General features: G+C 34.0%; 1 protein-coding gene across 2 annotated transcripts; it reads right to left on the bottom strand.

The window, feature by feature from the left end:
* Nucleotides 1-2,128: 2,128 nt before the first annotated feature.
* On the bottom strand, nucleotides 2,129-19,435 carry LOC129806233 (glutamate receptor ionotropic, kainate 2-like). Of its 2 annotated transcripts, none has more exons than XM_055854666.1 (11): nucleotides 19,082-19,435; nucleotides 15,977-16,152; nucleotides 12,430-12,655; nucleotides 9,862-10,260; nucleotides 9,491-9,666; nucleotides 7,517-7,738; nucleotides 7,189-7,392; nucleotides 6,770-7,131; nucleotides 4,617-5,041; nucleotides 2,796-2,911; nucleotides 2,129-2,740 (listed from the first exon to the last, which is right to left on the bottom strand). In XM_055854666.1, exons 1-11 carry the CDS (start codon nucleotides 19,182-19,184, stop codon nucleotides 2,441-2,443), a joined length of 2,709 nt encoding a protein of 902 aa, XP_055710641.1. In that variant the 5' UTR covers nucleotides 19,185-19,435; the 3' UTR covers nucleotides 2,129-2,440. The 2 variants fall into 2 exon arrangements, with proteins under 2 accessions (XP_055710641.1, XP_055710642.1); XM_055854667.1 differs by lacking the exon at nucleotides 19,082-19,435 and adding an exon at nucleotides 16,241-16,294.
* Between the last annotated feature and the right edge of the window lie 1,044 nt (nucleotides 19,436-20,479).

Genomic DNA, 20,479 nt, shown 5'->3' with positions numbered 1-20,479 from the left:
ACTCATGGCTTTTTCTATCGCCCTAATGACAAGTATTTTCAAGAGTTTTAACCCTAGAAATAATTCAATTTGTGAAATAAAATATGTTCTTTAGAATCCTGAAGATTTATGAGGGTTAGTTTTTAAAACAAAAAATTAAAACCATGAGTTTATCCCAGACAGCCACCATTTATTGTATAATTTAACCTCTTCGGTATTGTTCATTTTTTGTGCAGACACAGGATAGTAATTAGCTTTTTACTAAAGGAAATCCTCAATTTTTGTGACTTTAAACCTAGTTTCAAACTAAGCTTTCATTTTTTTAAATTCCCGGGTAGAGAACAAATTGTTTCAGATATCGGATTTGGATACTCAGTGACCTTTTTTTATTCTATCCTTGCTGTTTATTCTGTTGGTGAGATGCGAAAGAATTAAAATGCTTTAAAACTAGTAGATTCGTATTTAATTTGAATCATGTTACTAATTTTAAAATTGCAATTACAAATTTTAGATACTTTAGCGTATGTATTATCTACAAATAATAGTGAAATTTAAATATACAACTGTAATTATCATAAAGGACATAAAATAAATATAAACTGGTAATCCTACGAGATTTAAGAGCGAAGTCGTCAACGAAAAAATATTTACTCGAGATACACACGTAAAATGATGACTGTATTTGTTGTAATACTTAATTTTTTCGCATAATCGAAATGCATTGCTATATTTGACTAATTTTTGATACTATCACTAAATGGGATTGAATAGATACCAATCCCACTTATAGTTATTGAATGCAACAGCATTTTGGGATTGGTTATATGAGTACTGTAGAGTTTTACAATCGATTTGAATGGGTTTTATAATATATATTATCTCGTTTTCGATCATGATACCTTGTGGAATTGGATAGATCCCAATCCCACTTACCGATTGAATACAATAACATTCTGGGATTGGTGATATGTGCTCTATAACATTTTACAATTGATTTCAATTGGTTTTGTAATTGATACTACTTCGTTTTCGAACATATCACTTTGTGGGATTGGAATGATCGAAATCCCACTTAGCGATTGAATACAATAACATTTTGGGATTGATTATATCCATTCTTCCCCGTTTGAAAATTGGTTGCAAATGGTCTTTTAATTGATTCTATGCCATTTACGATGCTACCATATTGTGGGATTGAAGATATCCCAAACCCACTTAGCGATTAAATTCAATAACATTTTGGTACTGATTATATGCACTCTATTCCATTTTATAATTAGTTGCAAATGGTCTGCTAATTGATTCTATCGCATTTTAGATCCTATCACATAGTGGGATTGGGAAGATCCCAATCCCACTTAGCGATTGAATACAATAACGTTTTGGGATTGATTATATCCATTCTTCCCCGTTTGACAATTGGTTGCAAATGGTCTTTTAATTGATTCTATGCCATTTACGATGCTACCATATTGTGGGATTGAGGATATCCCATCCCCACTTAGCGATTGAATACAATAACGTTTTAGCATTGATTATATGCGCTCTATTCCATTTTCTAATTAGTTGCAAATGGTCTGCTGATTGATTCTATCTCATTTTAGATCCTTTCACATAGTGGGATTAAATTAATTCCAATCCCACTTAGCGATTGAGTACATTAACATTTTGGGATTGATTATACCCATTCTGTTCCGTTTTGCAAATGGTCTGGTAATTGATTCTATCTAATTTGCGATCTTATCACATTGTGGGATTGAATAAGTCCCAATAATTATAATTTTTGAGTCTTCGACACTAGCGCCAAGTGGTTGAGTTAGAGAACTAAATACTTGAAATATTCACAATACTGCTAAAATTTCCCAAACAGAATTATTATTTGTTTTTCAATTTGAATGTTTTCATACAAAACCAACTACTTCTCAATTGGAATCTGCGGTAAATAATGATAAATGTCTTTTCCAATTGATATGGATGAGAGAAAGCTTTCAACAATGTCGGGGTAAATATTGATGATTGGGCTATATTGAGATATTTTCAACAATTGCGAGATGCTTTTAGAAAAATAAGACATATCCTCGAGGTGGCTAACATATCCATTCGTTTCACGTGCAGAGGTTCCTCAAAAGTACACAAAAGCCTTAAGATATTTTCATTTAACTTTATTTTTATTCCTCTTTTTTTGTCGAATGGAAAAGTCTTTTCTTCCAATATCTATCTCCGGATGGCAAATGTATGATTTATTCTCAAGTTGATAAAGTTGTAAAGTTGAGAGTGCAGTATATCATTGAATTCTTTGCTATTTTTCATGTCATGTCTGGGGCTGTTTTGAGTGGGTATTCGGTTTGGGGAGAAGTGAATAAAATAGCACTTTGGAGGGAAAATTACGAAAGGGAAAGTCTGCAAAATTTTCTTTTTACTTTTTGTCTTTGGCGAGGGGCTGGGAAGTTAGGATAAGAATTTATTGACTTCTTCTGGATTTGGTTGAAGCCTCTGAAATGGCTGAATGCTGAGAATCTATCTCGTCACTTCTTTCTCTGATCACGCGAACGTTACTCTTGCAAGCTGCCACAAATTTGAACTCTGACGCAAATTCCTCCTGGAGAGAGACTTTCTTCTTGGCAGCTCTTTTCCGGATGAAGTACAGCCATTCACAGCATCCGTAGAACACCCCAAAGGCACTTCCGCAGGTCAGAACGAAGAATACACCTCCCACATTTGCCATATCCAGGCGTTCAGCTCCATCGTCTGATCCGCTGCTCTGAAATGCAATAACTGAAAAGTTAAGACTTTGGGATGGGATTCCATGGGCTTACAGAACAGGCTCCTCCACCGCGTTTCTCCTGCCACCATTTTATCTTGAGAGCACTGAGTCTACCCTGTTCCTGGAGCTTGAGAACAGCTTCACTTAATGCATTTCTGTAGGGAGAATCTGTATAAAAGAGTTAGAAATCCGTCACAAACAGCATGAAAATCTCTAAAATTTATTTGATTGTATTTGTGGGATTGGTAATTGTAATAAATAATACTTTGGGATTCAACTTTATGAAATTCTGGTATTGCTTCTGTCCTTTTTACGATACTACCACATTGTGGCATTAAATAGATTCCAATCCCACTTAGCGATTGAATACAATAACATTTTGGTATTGATTTTATCCATTCTATCCCTTTTATGAGTGGTTGAAATTGGTTTGGTAATTCATTTTGTCCTATTTGTAATGCCATCACATTGTGGGATTCAGGAGATCCAAATCCCACAACCTTGTACAGTTCAATGTCGTTTTGGGATTGATTATACCCATTAGGTCGCCTTTTCCGATTTGTTGCAATTAGTCTTGAAATTGATTCTATCCTATTTTCGATCCTATAACCTTTTGGGATTGAATGGATTTCAATACCACTTAGCAATTGAATGCAATAACATTTTGGGATTGAATGTATGCGTTTTGTCCCGTTTTACGGTGGATTGTAATCGGTCTGTTTATTGATTCTATCCCAATCCCACTTATCGATTGAATACAATAACATTTTGGGATTGGTCATATACATTCTGTCCCATTTTAAAATGAGTTCCAAACAGTCCCGTAGTCTATTCTATCCCATTATAGATCCTATTACATCGAAGGTTTGAAGAGATCCCAATACCACATAGCTTTTGAATTTATTAACAACATTTAGTTAATTTTTTTTAAATTGCACAAAATCATGTAATTTATTTTATTCCACTTTAAAATCGACTCCAGAGACTCTTGTGTTTGTTCCTATATCAATTTGTCATTTTGTCACACTATGGGATTGAAAAAGATTAAACAAAACGAAGTAACAGAATTAAATAACACGTTGGGGTTGATTTTTTTAAATTATTGGATTAATTCTATCTATTACAATTTACTGCAGACGATCTTGTGTATTACATTTTGCAATTCTATCCACTTTGTGAGATTTATGGGTCTCCAATCCCACTAATTAATAAAATTGTGGGATTTATTTTAATCATTTTATGGGATTGATTCTAACACATTAAACGATTTATCCTAGGTGATCTTGCGATAAATTCAACTTAATTTGGCAATTCTTTCACATAGTTGGATTGGATTTTTTAAAATAAATTATTTGACTGATTCTATTCCAAATTGCAATTCAGAAATTTATTTCATCTCATTTTAGAATTGATCTAATTCCATTTTATGATTGAAAGGCAATCGCAAAATGTGATCAATTAATCATCAATTGATGTGGGTCCCAAAGAAATGAAACCAATCCCAAAAAAGGACTAAAAACTACTGTAAATAGGGGTGAAGCCAATCCCAAGATTTGTTAGGATGAATCCCATTTGTTCCTTGTCAGTGGTATTCGAACTACCAATCCCACTATTATGTGAAAACTTTTTTCGAACTATGACTAAAAATTTTATTTAAGATTAAAATCGTGTAACCAAATTCAATCCCACTGATGGTATTCATTAGGGGTAGTTAGGAATTTCTCTCAGTGTCTTTACTGACAAGAGTTTTTGGTTTCTCGACTTTTGCAAAGGTTTTGTCACAGTTTCACTGGTTTGAAATCACTCTCGCTACTTTCTCTGTATGAATAACACTTTGGGGGCTATTTAAGGCATTACAGGGCTTCAAACTTACTCTTTCTCATAGCAATCCCATATCCTTTGTCGTCCAGCAAACCATTGACTTGAGCCACATCGCATTCTCGTTCAGTGATGTACTCAATGGAAGTGGATTCCATGAGGAAGGCGTAATTCTCAGATTTAACCCTTGACAATCCTTCTGAGTTCGATGAGGTCAACATATCCGGATGATCCATCATGTACTTGTACATTTGCTGATAAATCGGATATTCGGCATCTTTGAAGAAACTGATGGTACTTCCGTCTCTCTTGGCTCCATACTTGATGGTACCCTTGGCATTGGCCAGATCTTCGGCATTGTTGATGGGCGAATAGACGGATTCGACTGTGAGGAAGGCGGCCAGATTTGCTGTGTACGAGGACACCATGATTAATGTGAAGAAGGACCAAATGGAAGCAACGGCGCGCGAAGATGGTGCTCTGGAGATGGGAATTAAGTGCGATTGAGTTAATTTATTCGCTGAGATTGTGAGAAAAGACAATCTCTCATTTGGATGGGTGGTGTTGGGTGAAAAAGTTCAATTTCACTTGGAAATTGCAGTCGCTTTTCTCCACTCGATTGAGCACTAATGGAGATTGTTTAGTGGACTTTTCTAAATTTAGTGCAAAATACAGTGAATGATTAGTAAAATTTTGCAGTAACATTTTTAAAGGGGATCACTTTAGTTAGCAAATACTCTGTAGTTCAATATTATTGGGTTTGTGTCTTGGGAAGGATTAAAATTAATTATGTGTCATTTTCGTTTAGATCAAGAGTTTGGTGGAATTTGTTGCTCTACAATTTTTGGAGTTTTCTTGAAATTTAAATAGATTCCACTTTCCCTACGATTAACTGTATTTTTACGTACTTAGGTTTGTGTCTTGGCTAAGTTAATGACTGTTTTATAATTTTACTAAATAAAAATTTGATTTAAAATTAATTTTTACAAAGTATAATGCTTTTAGAAAACATACAAAGGATTTTTAAATAGAATTTTGCTTTTATTCAATATTTCTCGAACAGGTTTAAGTCTTGGAAAAGTGCTAGAATATTTTTGTGTTTTTTATTAACCTTACTCCACTTTTAGTTGCAAAATAATTTACACAAAATAGAAAATATCATTATTTGTAGGAAAGACAGCTTAAAAACTAACCTTAAACTTTCAATCAAAAACGTAATTTAGTATTAGCGTGGGTTTGTGTCTTGGAGAAATTAAAGAATGTTTATTTGTTATGCTCATTTATCGAAATATTAGACAGCATACTGTAACTTGCGATTAATTTACGTATCTTTTTTTCATGAGCAAAATTATTTGCAATCTAAACGTTTACTGAATCCGCTTCAAACCTTTTACACTCAAAATGCTTTTGGCTTTGGTTTGTGTCTTAGGTATTTTGGAAAATATTTGTTCTCTATTACTTTTATTAAAATTTCAGTGTCATTCTATTTCCTGCAAAATAGTGAGAAGACGATCAGTTGTGTAGACACATTTTTGTTTATTTTATTCTTGAAATTCTATGTAGCACTACAATCTTAGGTTTGTGTCTTGGAATTATCGAAAATGTCTATGTTTGCGCTACCATATATTTTTGATATTTAATATGATTCTCAAAATTTAATGTAAAATATTAATTGGGACTACAATGAGATGTGTAAAACTGTTTCAATCTCCAGATCGTCTTTAATTTAGGTTTGTGTCTTGGGAAAAATTGAACGAAGTGACATATTCTTAGTTTCCATGTTTCAATTTCAGTACCATTCTATGCTTTATAAAAAGAAGTAAAGTCTGAGATTTAATAGAAATCCTTCTCTCCAAGAACTACATTTGTAATTGTGATTTTGGTGTATGTCTTGGGAAGATTGAGAATTTGAGTTTATATTTTCTTTGGCAAAACTTCTGTATTACCCAAAACAAAATATTATTAGGATTATTCTAGAAACACACACTATCAATTTAGAAAGAAAATGTTTTCAGCAAAATTTTTAAATGGCCACTTCAGAAGGTTTTTGTCTCGGCTAATTGAAATGTGGAATTCTATGAAATTATTGAAATCCCGAGAAAACAACTGATAGTCATCTAAAGATATTACAGAAAGTAAATATTTTTAAAAAGCAATTTGGGAAAATTAGGATTGTGTCTTGGAAAAATGGTATGTGTCTTTACTAACTTGGCAGCTACGTCTGTTCCTTGCTGAAGAAGTACCCCAATTGTTGACCACAGGCAATTGCCAAAGTGAAATTGATTCACCAGGACTGTAGGTTCCTCAATGCATGGATAGGGATTGTCCCATTCTCCCGGAGAGATTCTGCCCAGAATAAAGAGGCACAGGGAGACTCCTAAGTATGCCATTCCAAGGTACAACCAGACTTCTTTGCTGAAGGGACTCATGAAGGAGAAGAGAGATGGTGGTTCCTTAGAGGGTTTCTTGTACAAGATGGAAATCCCAAGATTCATAAAGGGCATGGTAAAGTCTACTGCTCCTTCACGGTCTGCAGTGATTGTCAAATCCGTGATAGCCAAATCTGCCCTCTAAAAATTAAAATTGAAAATTAATTAACGAAGGGACCTAAAGATTTTTCAACTTACGTATTCAAGGAGTTCCTTAATCATCCCATTCCACTCATCATCCTCTCCCTTGGATCCATAAATGCCATCCTCTTGCAAATTGAAGGTGTAATTGAAGCCAAGCATCAACGACAGTTCATGAATCAAATCAATGCCAAAACCTTCGAATCTTGCGTTGCCGGACAATTTATGAGCGGATTCCGTCAGCATTCCGTACGGAGGACTCTGGCAATGGGGCAAAAAGGAGGAGACGAATAAACTTTTAAGATGAGAAAACAAACCCCCGACCCATTTGTGAGTTGTTGGGGGTTGGGGTAAAACTTTTTTGATGGAAATGAGTGAAAATTACCAGAGCTGTTAGAACGATAAAAGTCTTATTTCTCAGTGAATTCTCATCGCTGTCTGCTGTCAGTATTTGATAGTGTCTCGTCAAATTGAGGCCCTCCGTGGAATTCCATGTACCAACTTTCTGCAATCCCGCCGGTCCCAGTTCAATGACATCCAGAAGGAAATCTGTGCGGAGTCCTTTGTTGTCGAAGTGTATATCATAGCTGAGTCCTCGGGCGTGACTCTGGCCAATTTTCATTTTGGGGGGCGGCAGAGAAAAATCAGAGAATTTATATTTCCAATTAGAGCGAATCGTAAATTTTAATCAGGATTACACAAGAATTTCATGATAGAATGACATAAAAAAACTCTTTGTGTGGGAAGAAGCTATGATTGACCAATTTTTCTAATATAGAACAGAGAGACCATGCCATAAATTACGCTTACACAGGCTGTTGAGAACGGTAAAAATTGTACAAAAGGAAAAGCCATTGTTAGGAATTATACGTACAATATAAGCTTATTAACCCATTCTTTACCATGGTATTATACATCATATGCAAATTGAGTGATTTTAGATAATATATTCCTGAGCAACTGATATTCGAATTCCTGTCGGAAATGGATTTTTAGTAACTTTAGTTCTTCAATTACTTGGGAAAAATAGTCCGACAGAGATGTAAATACATTTTGTTATTGTTTTCTTGCTTCGCGGAATGTCATGTGAAATTTTTGCTCAAAATGGCGGACGGAAAATTCGTCATCCCGTCAAATTTGTTAAAATTGGCCTCTATCCTCTTTCATGATTTGAATTCTGATTGCCAATTTGTTTTCTTGGATAGTTACTCTATCTAAATCAATAGAGTTTGTAATGAATTAATGCACAGAATTTAAATTCAGTGACTGTTAAGACGTGTGTTTGAGGGCAAAATTCCCGCGCCCCCATATTAGATAAAATTTTTTTCTTTTCAAAAAATTCATCTATTAATCTGTAGGAAACTAATTCCAAAATATGAATATTCTATCTCAAGTATTTCTGGTACATTGACTGAATGGGTTAATAAATTTTCAGTAGTTTTCTTTTAAACATCTAATTTTTTGAGCAGAAATTAAATTGCAAAATCGGGTATTTTATAGGTTAGTAGAGATATAGGGGTGGTTCAAGGTTTTTGAAATTCAACACGCTATATCTCCGGCTCTGTTTGACCGAATTTGATGACTAAGGGGTCAAAGGAAAGGTCTTGCCAAAGACTACGATTTTCTTTAGCTTTTGAACTCCGTTGGATCAACGCTAGGGGCACCCTAGTCTCAAAAACCAATTTTTGTAGCACATAACCTTACATATCTCGTCTCCCGGATATAATTGTTCTTATTAAACCTCGGTACTTAAATAAATTAAGCACTAAAGGAAAGATTTTGAAAAACAAAGAAAATTCTACTACCCGGCTAACACATTAAGAATTTATTAAGTACTTAATAAGTTCTTAGTTCAATGACGTAATTTTAAGGAGTTGTAGAACAACCCAATACTTAAAAAAAATATACGGAAATGAGACAAACGTCTACGCATTGTGGCGAATAGCGATACTAATATTGCATGATTCAGCCCTAACATTAAGTACTTAATTAAGACCTTTGCATATGCCATTAATTAAGTAGTTTGTATTAAGGACACTGAAACTAGTTTCCTTAAGTACTTTATAGGGATCTCAGTGGCGCAATAGATAAGTCCATCGGGTCCTGAGTGGTGATATTTTTGACTCAACTTTCTCAGTTCTGTACTTAATAAAAAGTACTTAATTAAGGACTTTCTTTCAACTAAGTTCTTTTTAATTCACTAACAATATCGGTATTTTATAAGAAAATATCAAGCTTTGAATTATGTTATGAATTATGTTATAAATAAAGAAGAGTTTAAATAATTTGAATGTTTTTTAGAGCTAGTCTGTTAGTTATGCATGAATAATTTTAAAAGAAATCTTTAAAATGTAAATACCGTTTTTATGAAGTTCATGATACTGGATCCACTGCTCCATGTCAGGTTGTCGTCGCAATTCAGTGCAATTGGTCGCAATTGTCGACTACCCTTTAATTGTTTAAGGGCTTCAGCAAACATAATAACACTGTCAAAGACGAGGACGGTTTCTGTGGTCAAATTATGGGCTTGAAGTCCTGGAGAGGATGAGATAGAGAACAAGGCTGTAATTTATTATTTATCAAAATGTCCTTCCAAAATACGATATTGGTTTGGAATTTAATTAAATTCCCACCATCATTCACGTGAGTATATTGTCCAATTGCCATGTCGGCATGTCCATTTCTCTGGGTGTTAATTAATGGTTTTGTGAAGTTATTTGCACAACTCACCCGGGTTTAACTCCCGTCCTAAGGTCTTCTGCTGATATCTCCAATATTCAGTGATTTGTTGCACACGCAAATCTTCTGGGTCATAGAGTCGAATCCCTGTGATGTTTGTACTGCTGTATTGGTATGGTTCGAGGTCGAGAGTGTGCAGATCTAGGTTAGTGATGATAAACTGATGGTAGTCCGTCATGAGGCCCACCTGTTGAGCCTGCTTTAGGACTTCGGGCAGAATTTTTGCTGAACAATCCAGGACAATGTGGATGTCTTGAGCTAATTTAACCCGTCGCAGCACCGAACGATAATTGTTATTCGGCAGTCCTAAATCCAATTGACGAACGGTGATTGTGTGTCCCTTGGGGTCATACATTTTCAAGAGATCTGACAATCTTGGTAGATGAGCAGCTAAAATTCACCCCGGAATAGATTTAAAGCAGCTCCATTAGAAACTGTGAAGAGAAAAGCTCTTTCTCTTAAAGCACTATGGGAAAGTTTCATGATGAGGCGATAAGGACTTTCTTAAAGACATGATTACCCACTGACTTTAAAGGGGAAAGCTCTTGAGTACTCTTCTTCTCTTTGCAAACCACTTATTCAAAATTAAACTTTTCTTACTTATTTGTTCTATCTTCTATCTGCAACTGAATGCAATACTACAACAACATATTCAAATGAGAAACATCCTTATCAGTTTCCTTCTTTGTTGTGCATTGAATTTAATTTATTGTGTTGTCCCTAGACCTGGCAGTGTTCCATATAGATACTTTTAAATGTAAGAGCAGTATTCAATTGCTCTTTGTATTCTTTTAGCTTACTTTCAAAAAAATCTGTGACAGTTTGCGACCGTTTCAATTTGAATTTGAATATATTTGACAGATCTGACAGTCAGATTTGACACTTTCTTGTCAGGTAGATGTGTTTGAAATATATTTGGATACCTCGCTTTATGATTTTAAAGAAATTCGGTCTCCCTATAATAAATGTGGCATGTTTGACAGCTGTCAAATGTCAATCCTAAATGTATATAAATATTTTTTAAAGCCATATTGTTCCCCAATATTATAATTTGATACAAAATTTATTACTCTCGTCTATAAATAATATCGATCATAAATAATTTGACAGATTATATGTACTTGACAGTTATTGACATTTAACAGGTCTGACAATTAAATTTGATATTCTCTTGTCAGCTATGTTTAAAAAACATATGAAGTCTAAAGATTATTTATGATTCTAAAAATATCTAGCATCAATTAATTATAAAGGGCAAAAATATTATTAATGAAAAAGTGACATATTTGACAGATGTCAATTGTCAATCATGAACTCAAGTATTTTACCTTAATAAATTAATATTTATACATATTCGAATTATTTTTAAAGCTATATTGTTATAAAATTTGTGAATTGGCTCAAAATTTATTTATCTAATATATCTTCCAGATAGGATCACTGAAACACTTCTTCGACATGGAACCCCTATTGACACTTGTCAAAATTTTGACATTTATTAAATGTAAAAATTTAAGTAATGTGACACTTTTCTATAATATTTCTTTTCCTATCATGCGAGATGTTTATATTTTACATCTCAAATCTCCCAATAATGGTACAAAGTAAAGTGTCAATGAGTCTTGACAAGATTTCTTAAAGTGTCAATAGGGGTTCGTTTTACCCTAATTCTAATTTTTGCCGATTGTTTCAAAATTCAAAATTGTAAATAATATCAATTTATTAATTTATTATTCAATCAATTTATTATTAAAAGTATTTATTAGAAGATTATTTTATGAATTATATTGCTAATTGATCTTATTCTTCTTCTTCCTCGTCTTTACTATTTGCCACTTGATCAAAATGAATAGCTTTTTGACAGTCAAATTACATTTGACAGTTCGAAAATTGACATTTGTCATACTAATTGATTGTTTTGATAGTAAACATGTTATTAAAAGAAAAGCATGTCTGTAATTTATATTACATTATTATTTTTAGATTTATTCGTGATTTAAAAAAAAAATGTTAAACGAACTGTCATTTTTCGTAAACGGATGACAGTTAGTTGTTTGCATGACAGTAAAATAACATGCTCAAAATTAACCAATAATATTTGTCAATTTATTTCACAATATTTTAAATATCTATATATACTGTTAAATCGTGCAACGACAAATGTCATTCTAATAAGTTTTTGAATAACTGTCATTACACGTAGTAGAGTATCGTTGTTTCTGTCAGTGTGACATCTGTCATTCTTGATACTTGCGTAGTTTGAGTCAATATTCAAAACAACGTTTCTAATGTCAAAATTTATTCAAAACCCTAATATTTCTGTAAAGTAATTTGAATACTCAAGATATTTCAAAAAATCTCAACTCTTAAAGTCCCTTAATGGCTTCTTGTAAAATTTGTCAATTACTGTAGTTTACAAGCCAGCAACTTGCACCATCGTGACATTATCTCTTGGAGACAAAAAGAAGAATTTCCCATTTTGGGATGCAATTTAAAGTGCAAAACAAATTCAAGAGACACAAAACACACAAGAAGAAAGGAGAAAGAGGCAATTCATACCATTTTCATAGAGTATTGTAAATTCCTTCCATTCCCATGCCCTCACTAAGTCCACAAAGACACGGGCTAGTGTTTGGGGATCTGGGTGGATGTTGAGGGCGAACGGGGTGCTAGCGATGGGATCCCAACGTGCCTGAATGTGGGGCATCTCCTTGGCGTCACAGATACTGTGAACGTGCACCGATGAATGTGGCGATTGTGGACCAATAATTCCAGCTATTCCCGTCTATGGAAAATGGTTGAAGAAAATCAGTGGTAAGGTTTTATAAGCTTATGGGAATTGGGATTTCTTGAATTACAAGTACAGTTTGTAAGCAAGCTAGAAAAATACATTTTGTGGTTTATTCTGTTCTCTTTGTGTAAATTCTGTTGTGAAACCTAATACCATTACAATATATGCGTGCAAAATTCAATCTGGTATCATATCAATGAATCCCAGAAGTGTTCACAGGGATACAAAATATAAAACGAGTTAGTCAGAAAGAGAACAAAGATCTGTGAAAGAAATCTGGGCCTTTACTTTAGTACATTTTGAGATTCTAATTCTTTTAAATACGTGTAATAGCATTGGAACCATGTGGGATTGGATTTTGGCACACGATACTGTATTGGTATTGGCATTTTTAATCCTGTTTTTGTGAATTTTGTTGTCAAACACCAATCCCAATATAGTTTTTTCATGTAAAATTCAATCCGATACTATTTTAACGAATACCAAAAGCGTTATCACGGATACGAAATATAGTATCAACTAGGCAAAAAGAATGACGATTAAAAATTAAACCTAGACTTTTTCTGGATAATTGACGAATAAATTTTGAATTTCGAGTTCTTTTAAATGCGTTAAGATGATTAAATATTTAGTGGGATTGCGTTTTACCACAGAATACTGTATTGGGATTGGTATTTTCAGTTTTATTTCTTGAGTTCTGCTATAGAAAAGCAATCTCAATATAATATCTTCCTGTATAACGCAATCTGACTTATGCGAATGAATCCCATAAGCAGTGGGATTCATTTGCATAAGATTTTCATTCAAACTTGCATTCATTTTTCACCAGTCAAAGGAAATTAGAATGAATGAAATAAATAACACTGGGCTTGTTTCTCTTAAAATATTAGTAGCTTCTGAAGTCATTATTTTTTAAAAAATAGTTTTAGTTTTTTTTTAATTATGTGGGATTGAATTTTACCATGAAATATTGCATTGGGATTGATAGTTCAAGTTCTATTTGTGTAAAATTTGTTGTAATTAACCAATACCAATACAGTATTTAAGCAAAAATGCAATCCCAAAGTACAGGAAATGTAGGACGTATTGATTGTTTTTTTGGTAAACATAAAACGCAAGTGATAGACTGAGCCGCAACATTGCAATAACTGTGATTTCAAAAAGTTTCACATCCACAAAGGACGAAAGAGAATTGGAAAGTTGTGTGTTTTAATATGAATTTCATGTCTTGTGCAATTATCCAAAATATCTCCAACTGAATAGGGGATTCTCCCTAATCTTTACATCTAAATTCCCTGCTGATTGTCCCTTTTATTGCCCCCGCAAAATATCTCCTTTCACAGTGATTCAAATGAGTCCTTTCTCCTTGCCAAATGATTGTGCTAATGAAATAACTGCGACGAATGGAGGATTCTATTGCTGGTTCAGATTCTCAGCTGAGAGAGATTTGGCTCAAAGTGGATTTTCAGTGATAGTTTGTGTCATGAGTATAAAATGTAAATATTTACATAATTTTCTCCTCCTTTGCTCATCTTGCTTTGTCTACCCAAAGCTACTAATATATTTATGTGCTGTGTATTTGAACACATTTGATTTTATGCTTGATGCATTAGCATGAGAGACTGCTAATAGATGTTTACGTGATGGTAGATCGAAAGAGTCGATTGGGAGTCAATTAATGGAGATTGACGTTTAAATAAACAAAATCCGTTAATGCACAAGTTGTAATGAAAGACGAACATGTCAGAAGCTACTAATTCAATGCATTGTCTATTAGTAAGATCAATAAGATTTATTGCTTTGCGTCAATTGATAATACTTCGATGAAGAGTTGATGAGAAGAAATTCGTAGAAAAGTTTTGGTATTGCTCGTAAATTTAGGTATTATTGGGTACTTACTGTAATCTAATCATAAAATTGATGTAAAAAACTGTATATATTCTTAAGGTGAAGTTCTGAGATAGATAAAGCATTTTTGATAAACATTTCTGTTTAAAAGTGTTAGAACTATGTGGGATTGCACTTTACCACGGAATATTTCATTGGGATTGGTAGTTTCAGTCTTATTAATATGAAATCTGTTGCAAAAGTCCAATCCCAATATAGTTTTTCATGTAAAATCAATCCAACATTATCTAAATGAATCCCAAAAGCATTCACATGGATACGAAATACGAAATTAAATAGTCACTGAGAATGAGGATCAATAATAATAAATCTGGACCTGTTCCAGCTAGTTAACTACTAGATTTGGAATTTATAGTTCTTTTACATGCTTTTACGATGATTAAAATTAAGTGGGATTGCATTTTACTATGGAATACTCTATTGGGATTGGGATTTTCAATTTTATTTGTGTGAATTTTGTTGCAAAAAGCCAATCCCAATATAGTTTTTCCATGTAAAATCAATCCGACACTATCTCAATGAATCCCAAAAGCATTCACATGTATATGAAATACGAAATTAAATAGTCAAAAAGAACGAGGATAAATATTAATATTTCTGTACCTCTTCCTTCTAATTAACTATTAGGTGTGGTATTTCCAAACCTTTTCCATGCTTTTAAAATGATAGGAACTTAAGTGGAATTGCATTTTACTATGGAATAGTGTATTGGGATTGAGATTTAAAATTTTATTTGAGTGAATTTTGTTGCAAAAAGCCAATCCCAATATAGTTTCTCCATGCAAAATCAATCCCACATTATCTAAATGAATCCCAAAAGCATTCACATGGATACTAAATACGAAATTAAATAGTCACAGAGAATGAGGATCAATAATAATAAATCTGAACCTTTTCCTGCTAATTAACTACTAGATTTAGAATTTCTAGTCCTTTTACAAGCTTTTACGAAGATTAAAATTAAGTGGTATTGCATTTTCGCATGGAATAGATTATTGGGATTGGTAGTTTGAATTTTATTTTTATGAATTGTGTTGGAAAACCCAATACCAATGCAGTATCTAAGTAAAAATGCAATCCCAAAAGCGTCTTTGACTAAATTTGCCAATTATTTTTACTGAAAAGTTTGAGAACTAAATATTGAGAACAGTTCCCAACGCTACTTGCGGGAGAAAGCAGTGCCCTCATTTGGGGAAAAGCTTACAAGTGTGACTAAATTTGCGGCATTCTCTTTGGGTTTCATTATTTGTTGGTCAACACAACATGTCACCCCAAAATTAATCGATTTTTAAGACACTGCCTTTTAGTAGAAGAAATGAATGGGTATTGATGAAACAAACTTCTAAAAGATAAAATTGATATGTGTTTAACGATGTGCTGCTGTCACAGAGATAAAACTTAACTTACACGGATGGCCTGGCAGACTTTCTTGGAGACTGTAAATTCATTGTTGTCATACACACGAATTGGAACAGCTACCAATTGCTGACTTCTTGTTGGTCCAAGAATTTCATTATTGGCCGTTTCTACAGCATATGCAAAGGCCATTTCGGCATCACTTGTGTCCCCATCGAAAATTCCACCTAAAGGAGATTTTTATTTTGCAAAATGTGAAAATTAGGCAGTTTGAGTGACAATTTCTCTGATTTTCAAAATTGATGGTCACCATACGTTTGGCCTATATTTTTGTGTTATTAAAGCACACCCGCACCCAACAAACTCTGCACCGACACTTGGGTTTATTTTGGAGGCGGAGATTTTCACCCAAAATTCACAATTTATTTCTGTAACATTGTTCTTACACCAATATCTTTGCATTCTAGGCTTGGTTTATATTCTTGCTCGTACTTCACGGAAAAATCCACATATATAATCGTTCCAGTGAACGCTCCTTGTCCGTTTCTTACGAGATCTAAGCTTGGAGTAGACTTTGCAGAATACTATTCAGAAGTCAAACCTCGAATTGTTAATAAATATTACCTTAATTCTTATCTACCTCTACACTTTTCTTCCAATCCTTTCCCAATTCAAAATTAAGACTTTTTTTTTCATCTTACGAAAACGTCATGAAAAACATTCCGTCCATACACGACAATACTTCTGAATCATAAAATTTTGATTTTTTTTTCAAAATGAAAGGTTAAAAAGGCTCTAAAAAGCATATTTCTTAATCGATTTTGGAAAATTCAAGGTTTTTGGAAATGCCTTCGAAACTGAACCAGTTATGAATCGGTCAATAACCGATTATTAACTTTTATCTGAGATTTTAGAAATTTTAAAGTAAACTATCAAAGTGTTTAAATCGATTGCGAATCTATAAAACTGAACAGGAACTAAGTACGTTAAATGAAAAGGATAAACGTAAAAGTGAAGGAATTTTATCATAACTTAATCTTGTAGTAGGACGCTTAAGTTTTGTAGAATTAGAGGAAGAAATTCACTGTTCAGCTGGGGTGGTAATTCTAAGGGGTGCTATAACGGCGGCCAACCTCAAGTTACGATATCGCTATAGTTCCGCTAGATGATGTGCTGTGAGTGATCGGACTTCATCGGTGAAGCAAAGAGAACGTCGGATTCGTGGCTCTCTTGGAATAAGCAATGAGGCTCAATTCCGGGAGACTAGCGATGCAAGATGCTCTAGCATGTTCTGGTGTGAGACCTTTAACATTCGTGCTACGATCTCATAATCACAATAATGTTTTTTTTTCTACAATTTTGGGCTTATAAAGATTAAACTGACGGGTCCATTTATGTTATCGACATACGTAAAGGTCTTTGTACTTAAAATTTTGAAAGATTTTTATGTTACAGATGTTCTCAAGGCTATAAGTACCTTAGGATTAACTGCGAACATCTTCCCAAAATGGCGGATGGTCGACAGGCGTGGGCTGCTAAATTGGATGTCATGGGCCCGCGATCCCGACAAGGATAAGCGAGATAAGCGGTTGAAAATGAATGAAAAAGTGGACTTCTACGTAAAAGTTAAGTTATGCCGGGTTCAGACTGGAGGTTTAGCCCAGTTTCCGAAAGTCTCAAAAATCTTAATAACAAGCAATTTTATTGATTTTTCAAAATCTAATGAGTCATTTGCCCTTAACGCCCTTAATATTCAATCCTAAACAACAATTTCCTAAAAAATCATGCTTGATGAGGAATTAGAGAAGTTAAGCCATATAGCTAAGCTTTAGATCTAAAGCTCGTATTACATTCAAGTCTAACGCAATTATAATTAGAATAATGATTTGACTAAATTGTTTTCAGTTTCCCACTAACCAAGCCGTTTCTCGGCTTAAGCCAAGAGATGGATTAGTCAGAAACTGATGGAAATGTAATCTTGTAGCATACTGATCCACACTGGAATATGCTGAAGTGCCCTTCATCGCCAGCCTCTAGGAGTAGAGGCCTCATTGCCCATTACTGAGAAGTCACGAATCGAGCTTCCTGTTGGATTCACGGTTGAAGGCTGAACGCTCATAACTCCATCTATCGACAATACCGACAATACAGTACTCTTTGAAGTAACCCATTATAACAACCCTCAGAGCCACCACCAGAACTGAACATTGATTGATACAGTTGGCTTATAAGAGCCTTTGTCAGAACGGGCTTTATCACTTGAACTCCTAGGCTCAACAGTCCTACAATATAATCATTTTTTTAATTATAGTTACATTAAGCCGTCCCTCGGCTTAAGTCTTAAGTGTGTCTTGGGCATATGATGTTCTTGAATTTGTCCTTGGGTGCTTCAGGGTTCACGGATTTTAGTGAGTCCTATTTAGGTGTTCCCTATCCGTTCCTTTTATGCTCATCAAGGTTTCTCCGTAGGTTACCCAAATTTCCCGTTTCTTATCAAGCTTATATAAGATCGTCTTCAGACTAGAGGTTTAACCTGGTTTCCGAAGAACTCAAAATCCTAAATAGCAACAAAATTAATTTGTTTTTTTGATTCAAGAAGATTAATTCCCTTAATAGTCCATTTCTAAGTCAAAATTTTCGACTAGTAAGTATATAGAGAAGTTAAGCCTTATGGTTAAGCCTTAGGTCTGAAGCCCGTTTAAGGGTTCCTAAATATTTTTCGTGGTTCTTCAGGGTTTCTTCCTATCTTCTCGGGGTTTCAGTCAGGTCTTAATGATCATACCGCATCTCATGCATCCTTTAAGCTTTCGCCGTGGGTTACCGGAATTTCCCGCGGAGTTTTAAAGTTCGTTGTAAATTCCTCATTCCTTGAATTAGCTCCGCTAATCTTGGTCAAGTTTTGATCTAGGTTAACTGAATTAAATAACATCATAGTCGAACATGCTTTGCAAAATGCTTTAGTTCTTTAAAACTGTGCTCTCTTTTATAAGTTTAGAGCTTTCAGATAATTTTATCAACAACACCATTTGAGCTTAGAATACCGGTCACTAGTTCGAGCATTTAGCCAAAGCCTTGAACTCTTTGTTACACTTTACTTTAGAATCACCGTTAAGGATAAAAACTCCTCTGTATTTTGAACTTTCTCCTTGAACTCACCTATTGTTATAGGATACCCATACTCATATCCAAGGGTGAAAATGAAGAGATAATTTAATAAGAAAATATGAAGCCCATTCATTTTTCCACCATTCACCATCATCCATCAAGAAGAAATTGTCCTTTATTTTCACCTCTCAACACAATAATTTAATTATTTTGTCTCTTTGCCATCCAACTTCGAGGAAATTCAAACAAAGTCCTTTCAGAAAAGTTTGTTCCTTCTGGAAACTCCAATGAAAAGTGTCCACTGATGTAAATCCAATTGAATGGAGGGAAACTTGGTCAATTCCGCGTTAGTTTTGAACCACAGTCTTTGACACTCCTCAATGGTGCAAGATTCGGATCGTGACTAAAAAGTTTCTGCTTGAAAACTGCTGAAAATTGAGTTTTGGTGACCCCCCAGCACCTCCTCCGGTGGAAAGTTATAAAAATTTATTTTTAAACAAGATGCGAGGAATATATAACACGAGAGGAAATTCCACTGAGAACATGCCATGAGTATAGGAGTAATCCCTCAGTCTCTGTCACACAAAAGCCATAATTTTTTTCCTAAGATTTTTTTCTGTACTACGTTCAATTGAGAGGAAATTGATTTTTTTGGCGGCTTAAGTTGTTTGTGTTGTTTTTTTCATAATTACTTTTTCCAGATGATGTTTTTTTTTTTGGTACTCTTGGGTGGTTTGTTGATTGGCCAAATTGTGGAAAAAATCTCGTTAAGAAAAGTTTTGTTTATCGAAAGATGAAAAATGCGATATTAATTGCTCGATGTTTCGAGAATTTTTCCATCTGTTTGCCTTTTCTTCCATCTAGAGTTTCAGGGGCATTTTCTAAATTTGTAGGAAAGTTGAAAAACCCAAAAGTGATGAAATGGTACAAGGATGGATTGTCTACGAAATGATTTCGACAATGATTAAATAAAATGACGTAAAAATTACGTAAAAATTACCTGAATTTAGTAAAAGTCGAAAGGAGCCTTTGATAACGTAAAAAGTTTTGTACGAAGGCTTTTTGCAGATTAGGTCAACCGTTTTTGAATTGTTACACAAAAAATTGGCAGAATGATCATTGACAGTTGGAATAACGTACAGTAGACTATCTCAAATTCGGGCGTTTCGGACTGAAATGTCACCCGTAACAGTTGAATTTTAAACTGTTTGAAAGTCAACGATTTCTTCTTCATCTCATACTCAGAATAAGTTTGCATACACTGAAAAAAAAAATTGTAAAATTGTTCGTAAATATTTGTGAGTTTCTACTGAGGACTTACGCAATGCTCGTAAATCGTGTAACTCACAAAAAAAGTTTGTAAAAATTTATACCGTTTGAATTTTTCATAAACATTGATCACTGGACAAGCATTTTCTATACTTCAACAAACATTATGTTCGTGAATTT

This window comes from Phlebotomus papatasi, chromosome 3 (genome assembly GCF_024763615.1).
Source record: "Phlebotomus papatasi isolate M1 chromosome 3, Ppap_2.1, whole genome shotgun sequence".
NCBI lineage: Eukaryota > Metazoa > Arthropoda > Insecta > Diptera > Psychodidae > Phlebotomus > Phlebotomus papatasi.
This window is presented reverse-complemented; position numbering and strand designations above follow the sequence as displayed.

Excerpts from the sequence above, each read along its gene's own strand:
- LOC129806233 (XM_055854666.1), bottom strand. The coding sequence starts at position 19,184 with ATGATGGTGAATGGTGGAAAAATGAATGGGCTTCATATTTTCTTATTA. Across the intron at positions 12,656-15,976 it reads AAGTCTGCCAGGCCATCCGT|ACGGGAATAGCTGGAATTAT; the intron begins GTAAGTTAAGTT and ends CATTTTCCATAG. Across the intron at positions 10,261-12,429 it reads TACAATACTCTATGAAAATG|CTGCTCATCTACCAAGATTG; the intron begins GTATGAATTGCC and ends GGTGAATTTTAG.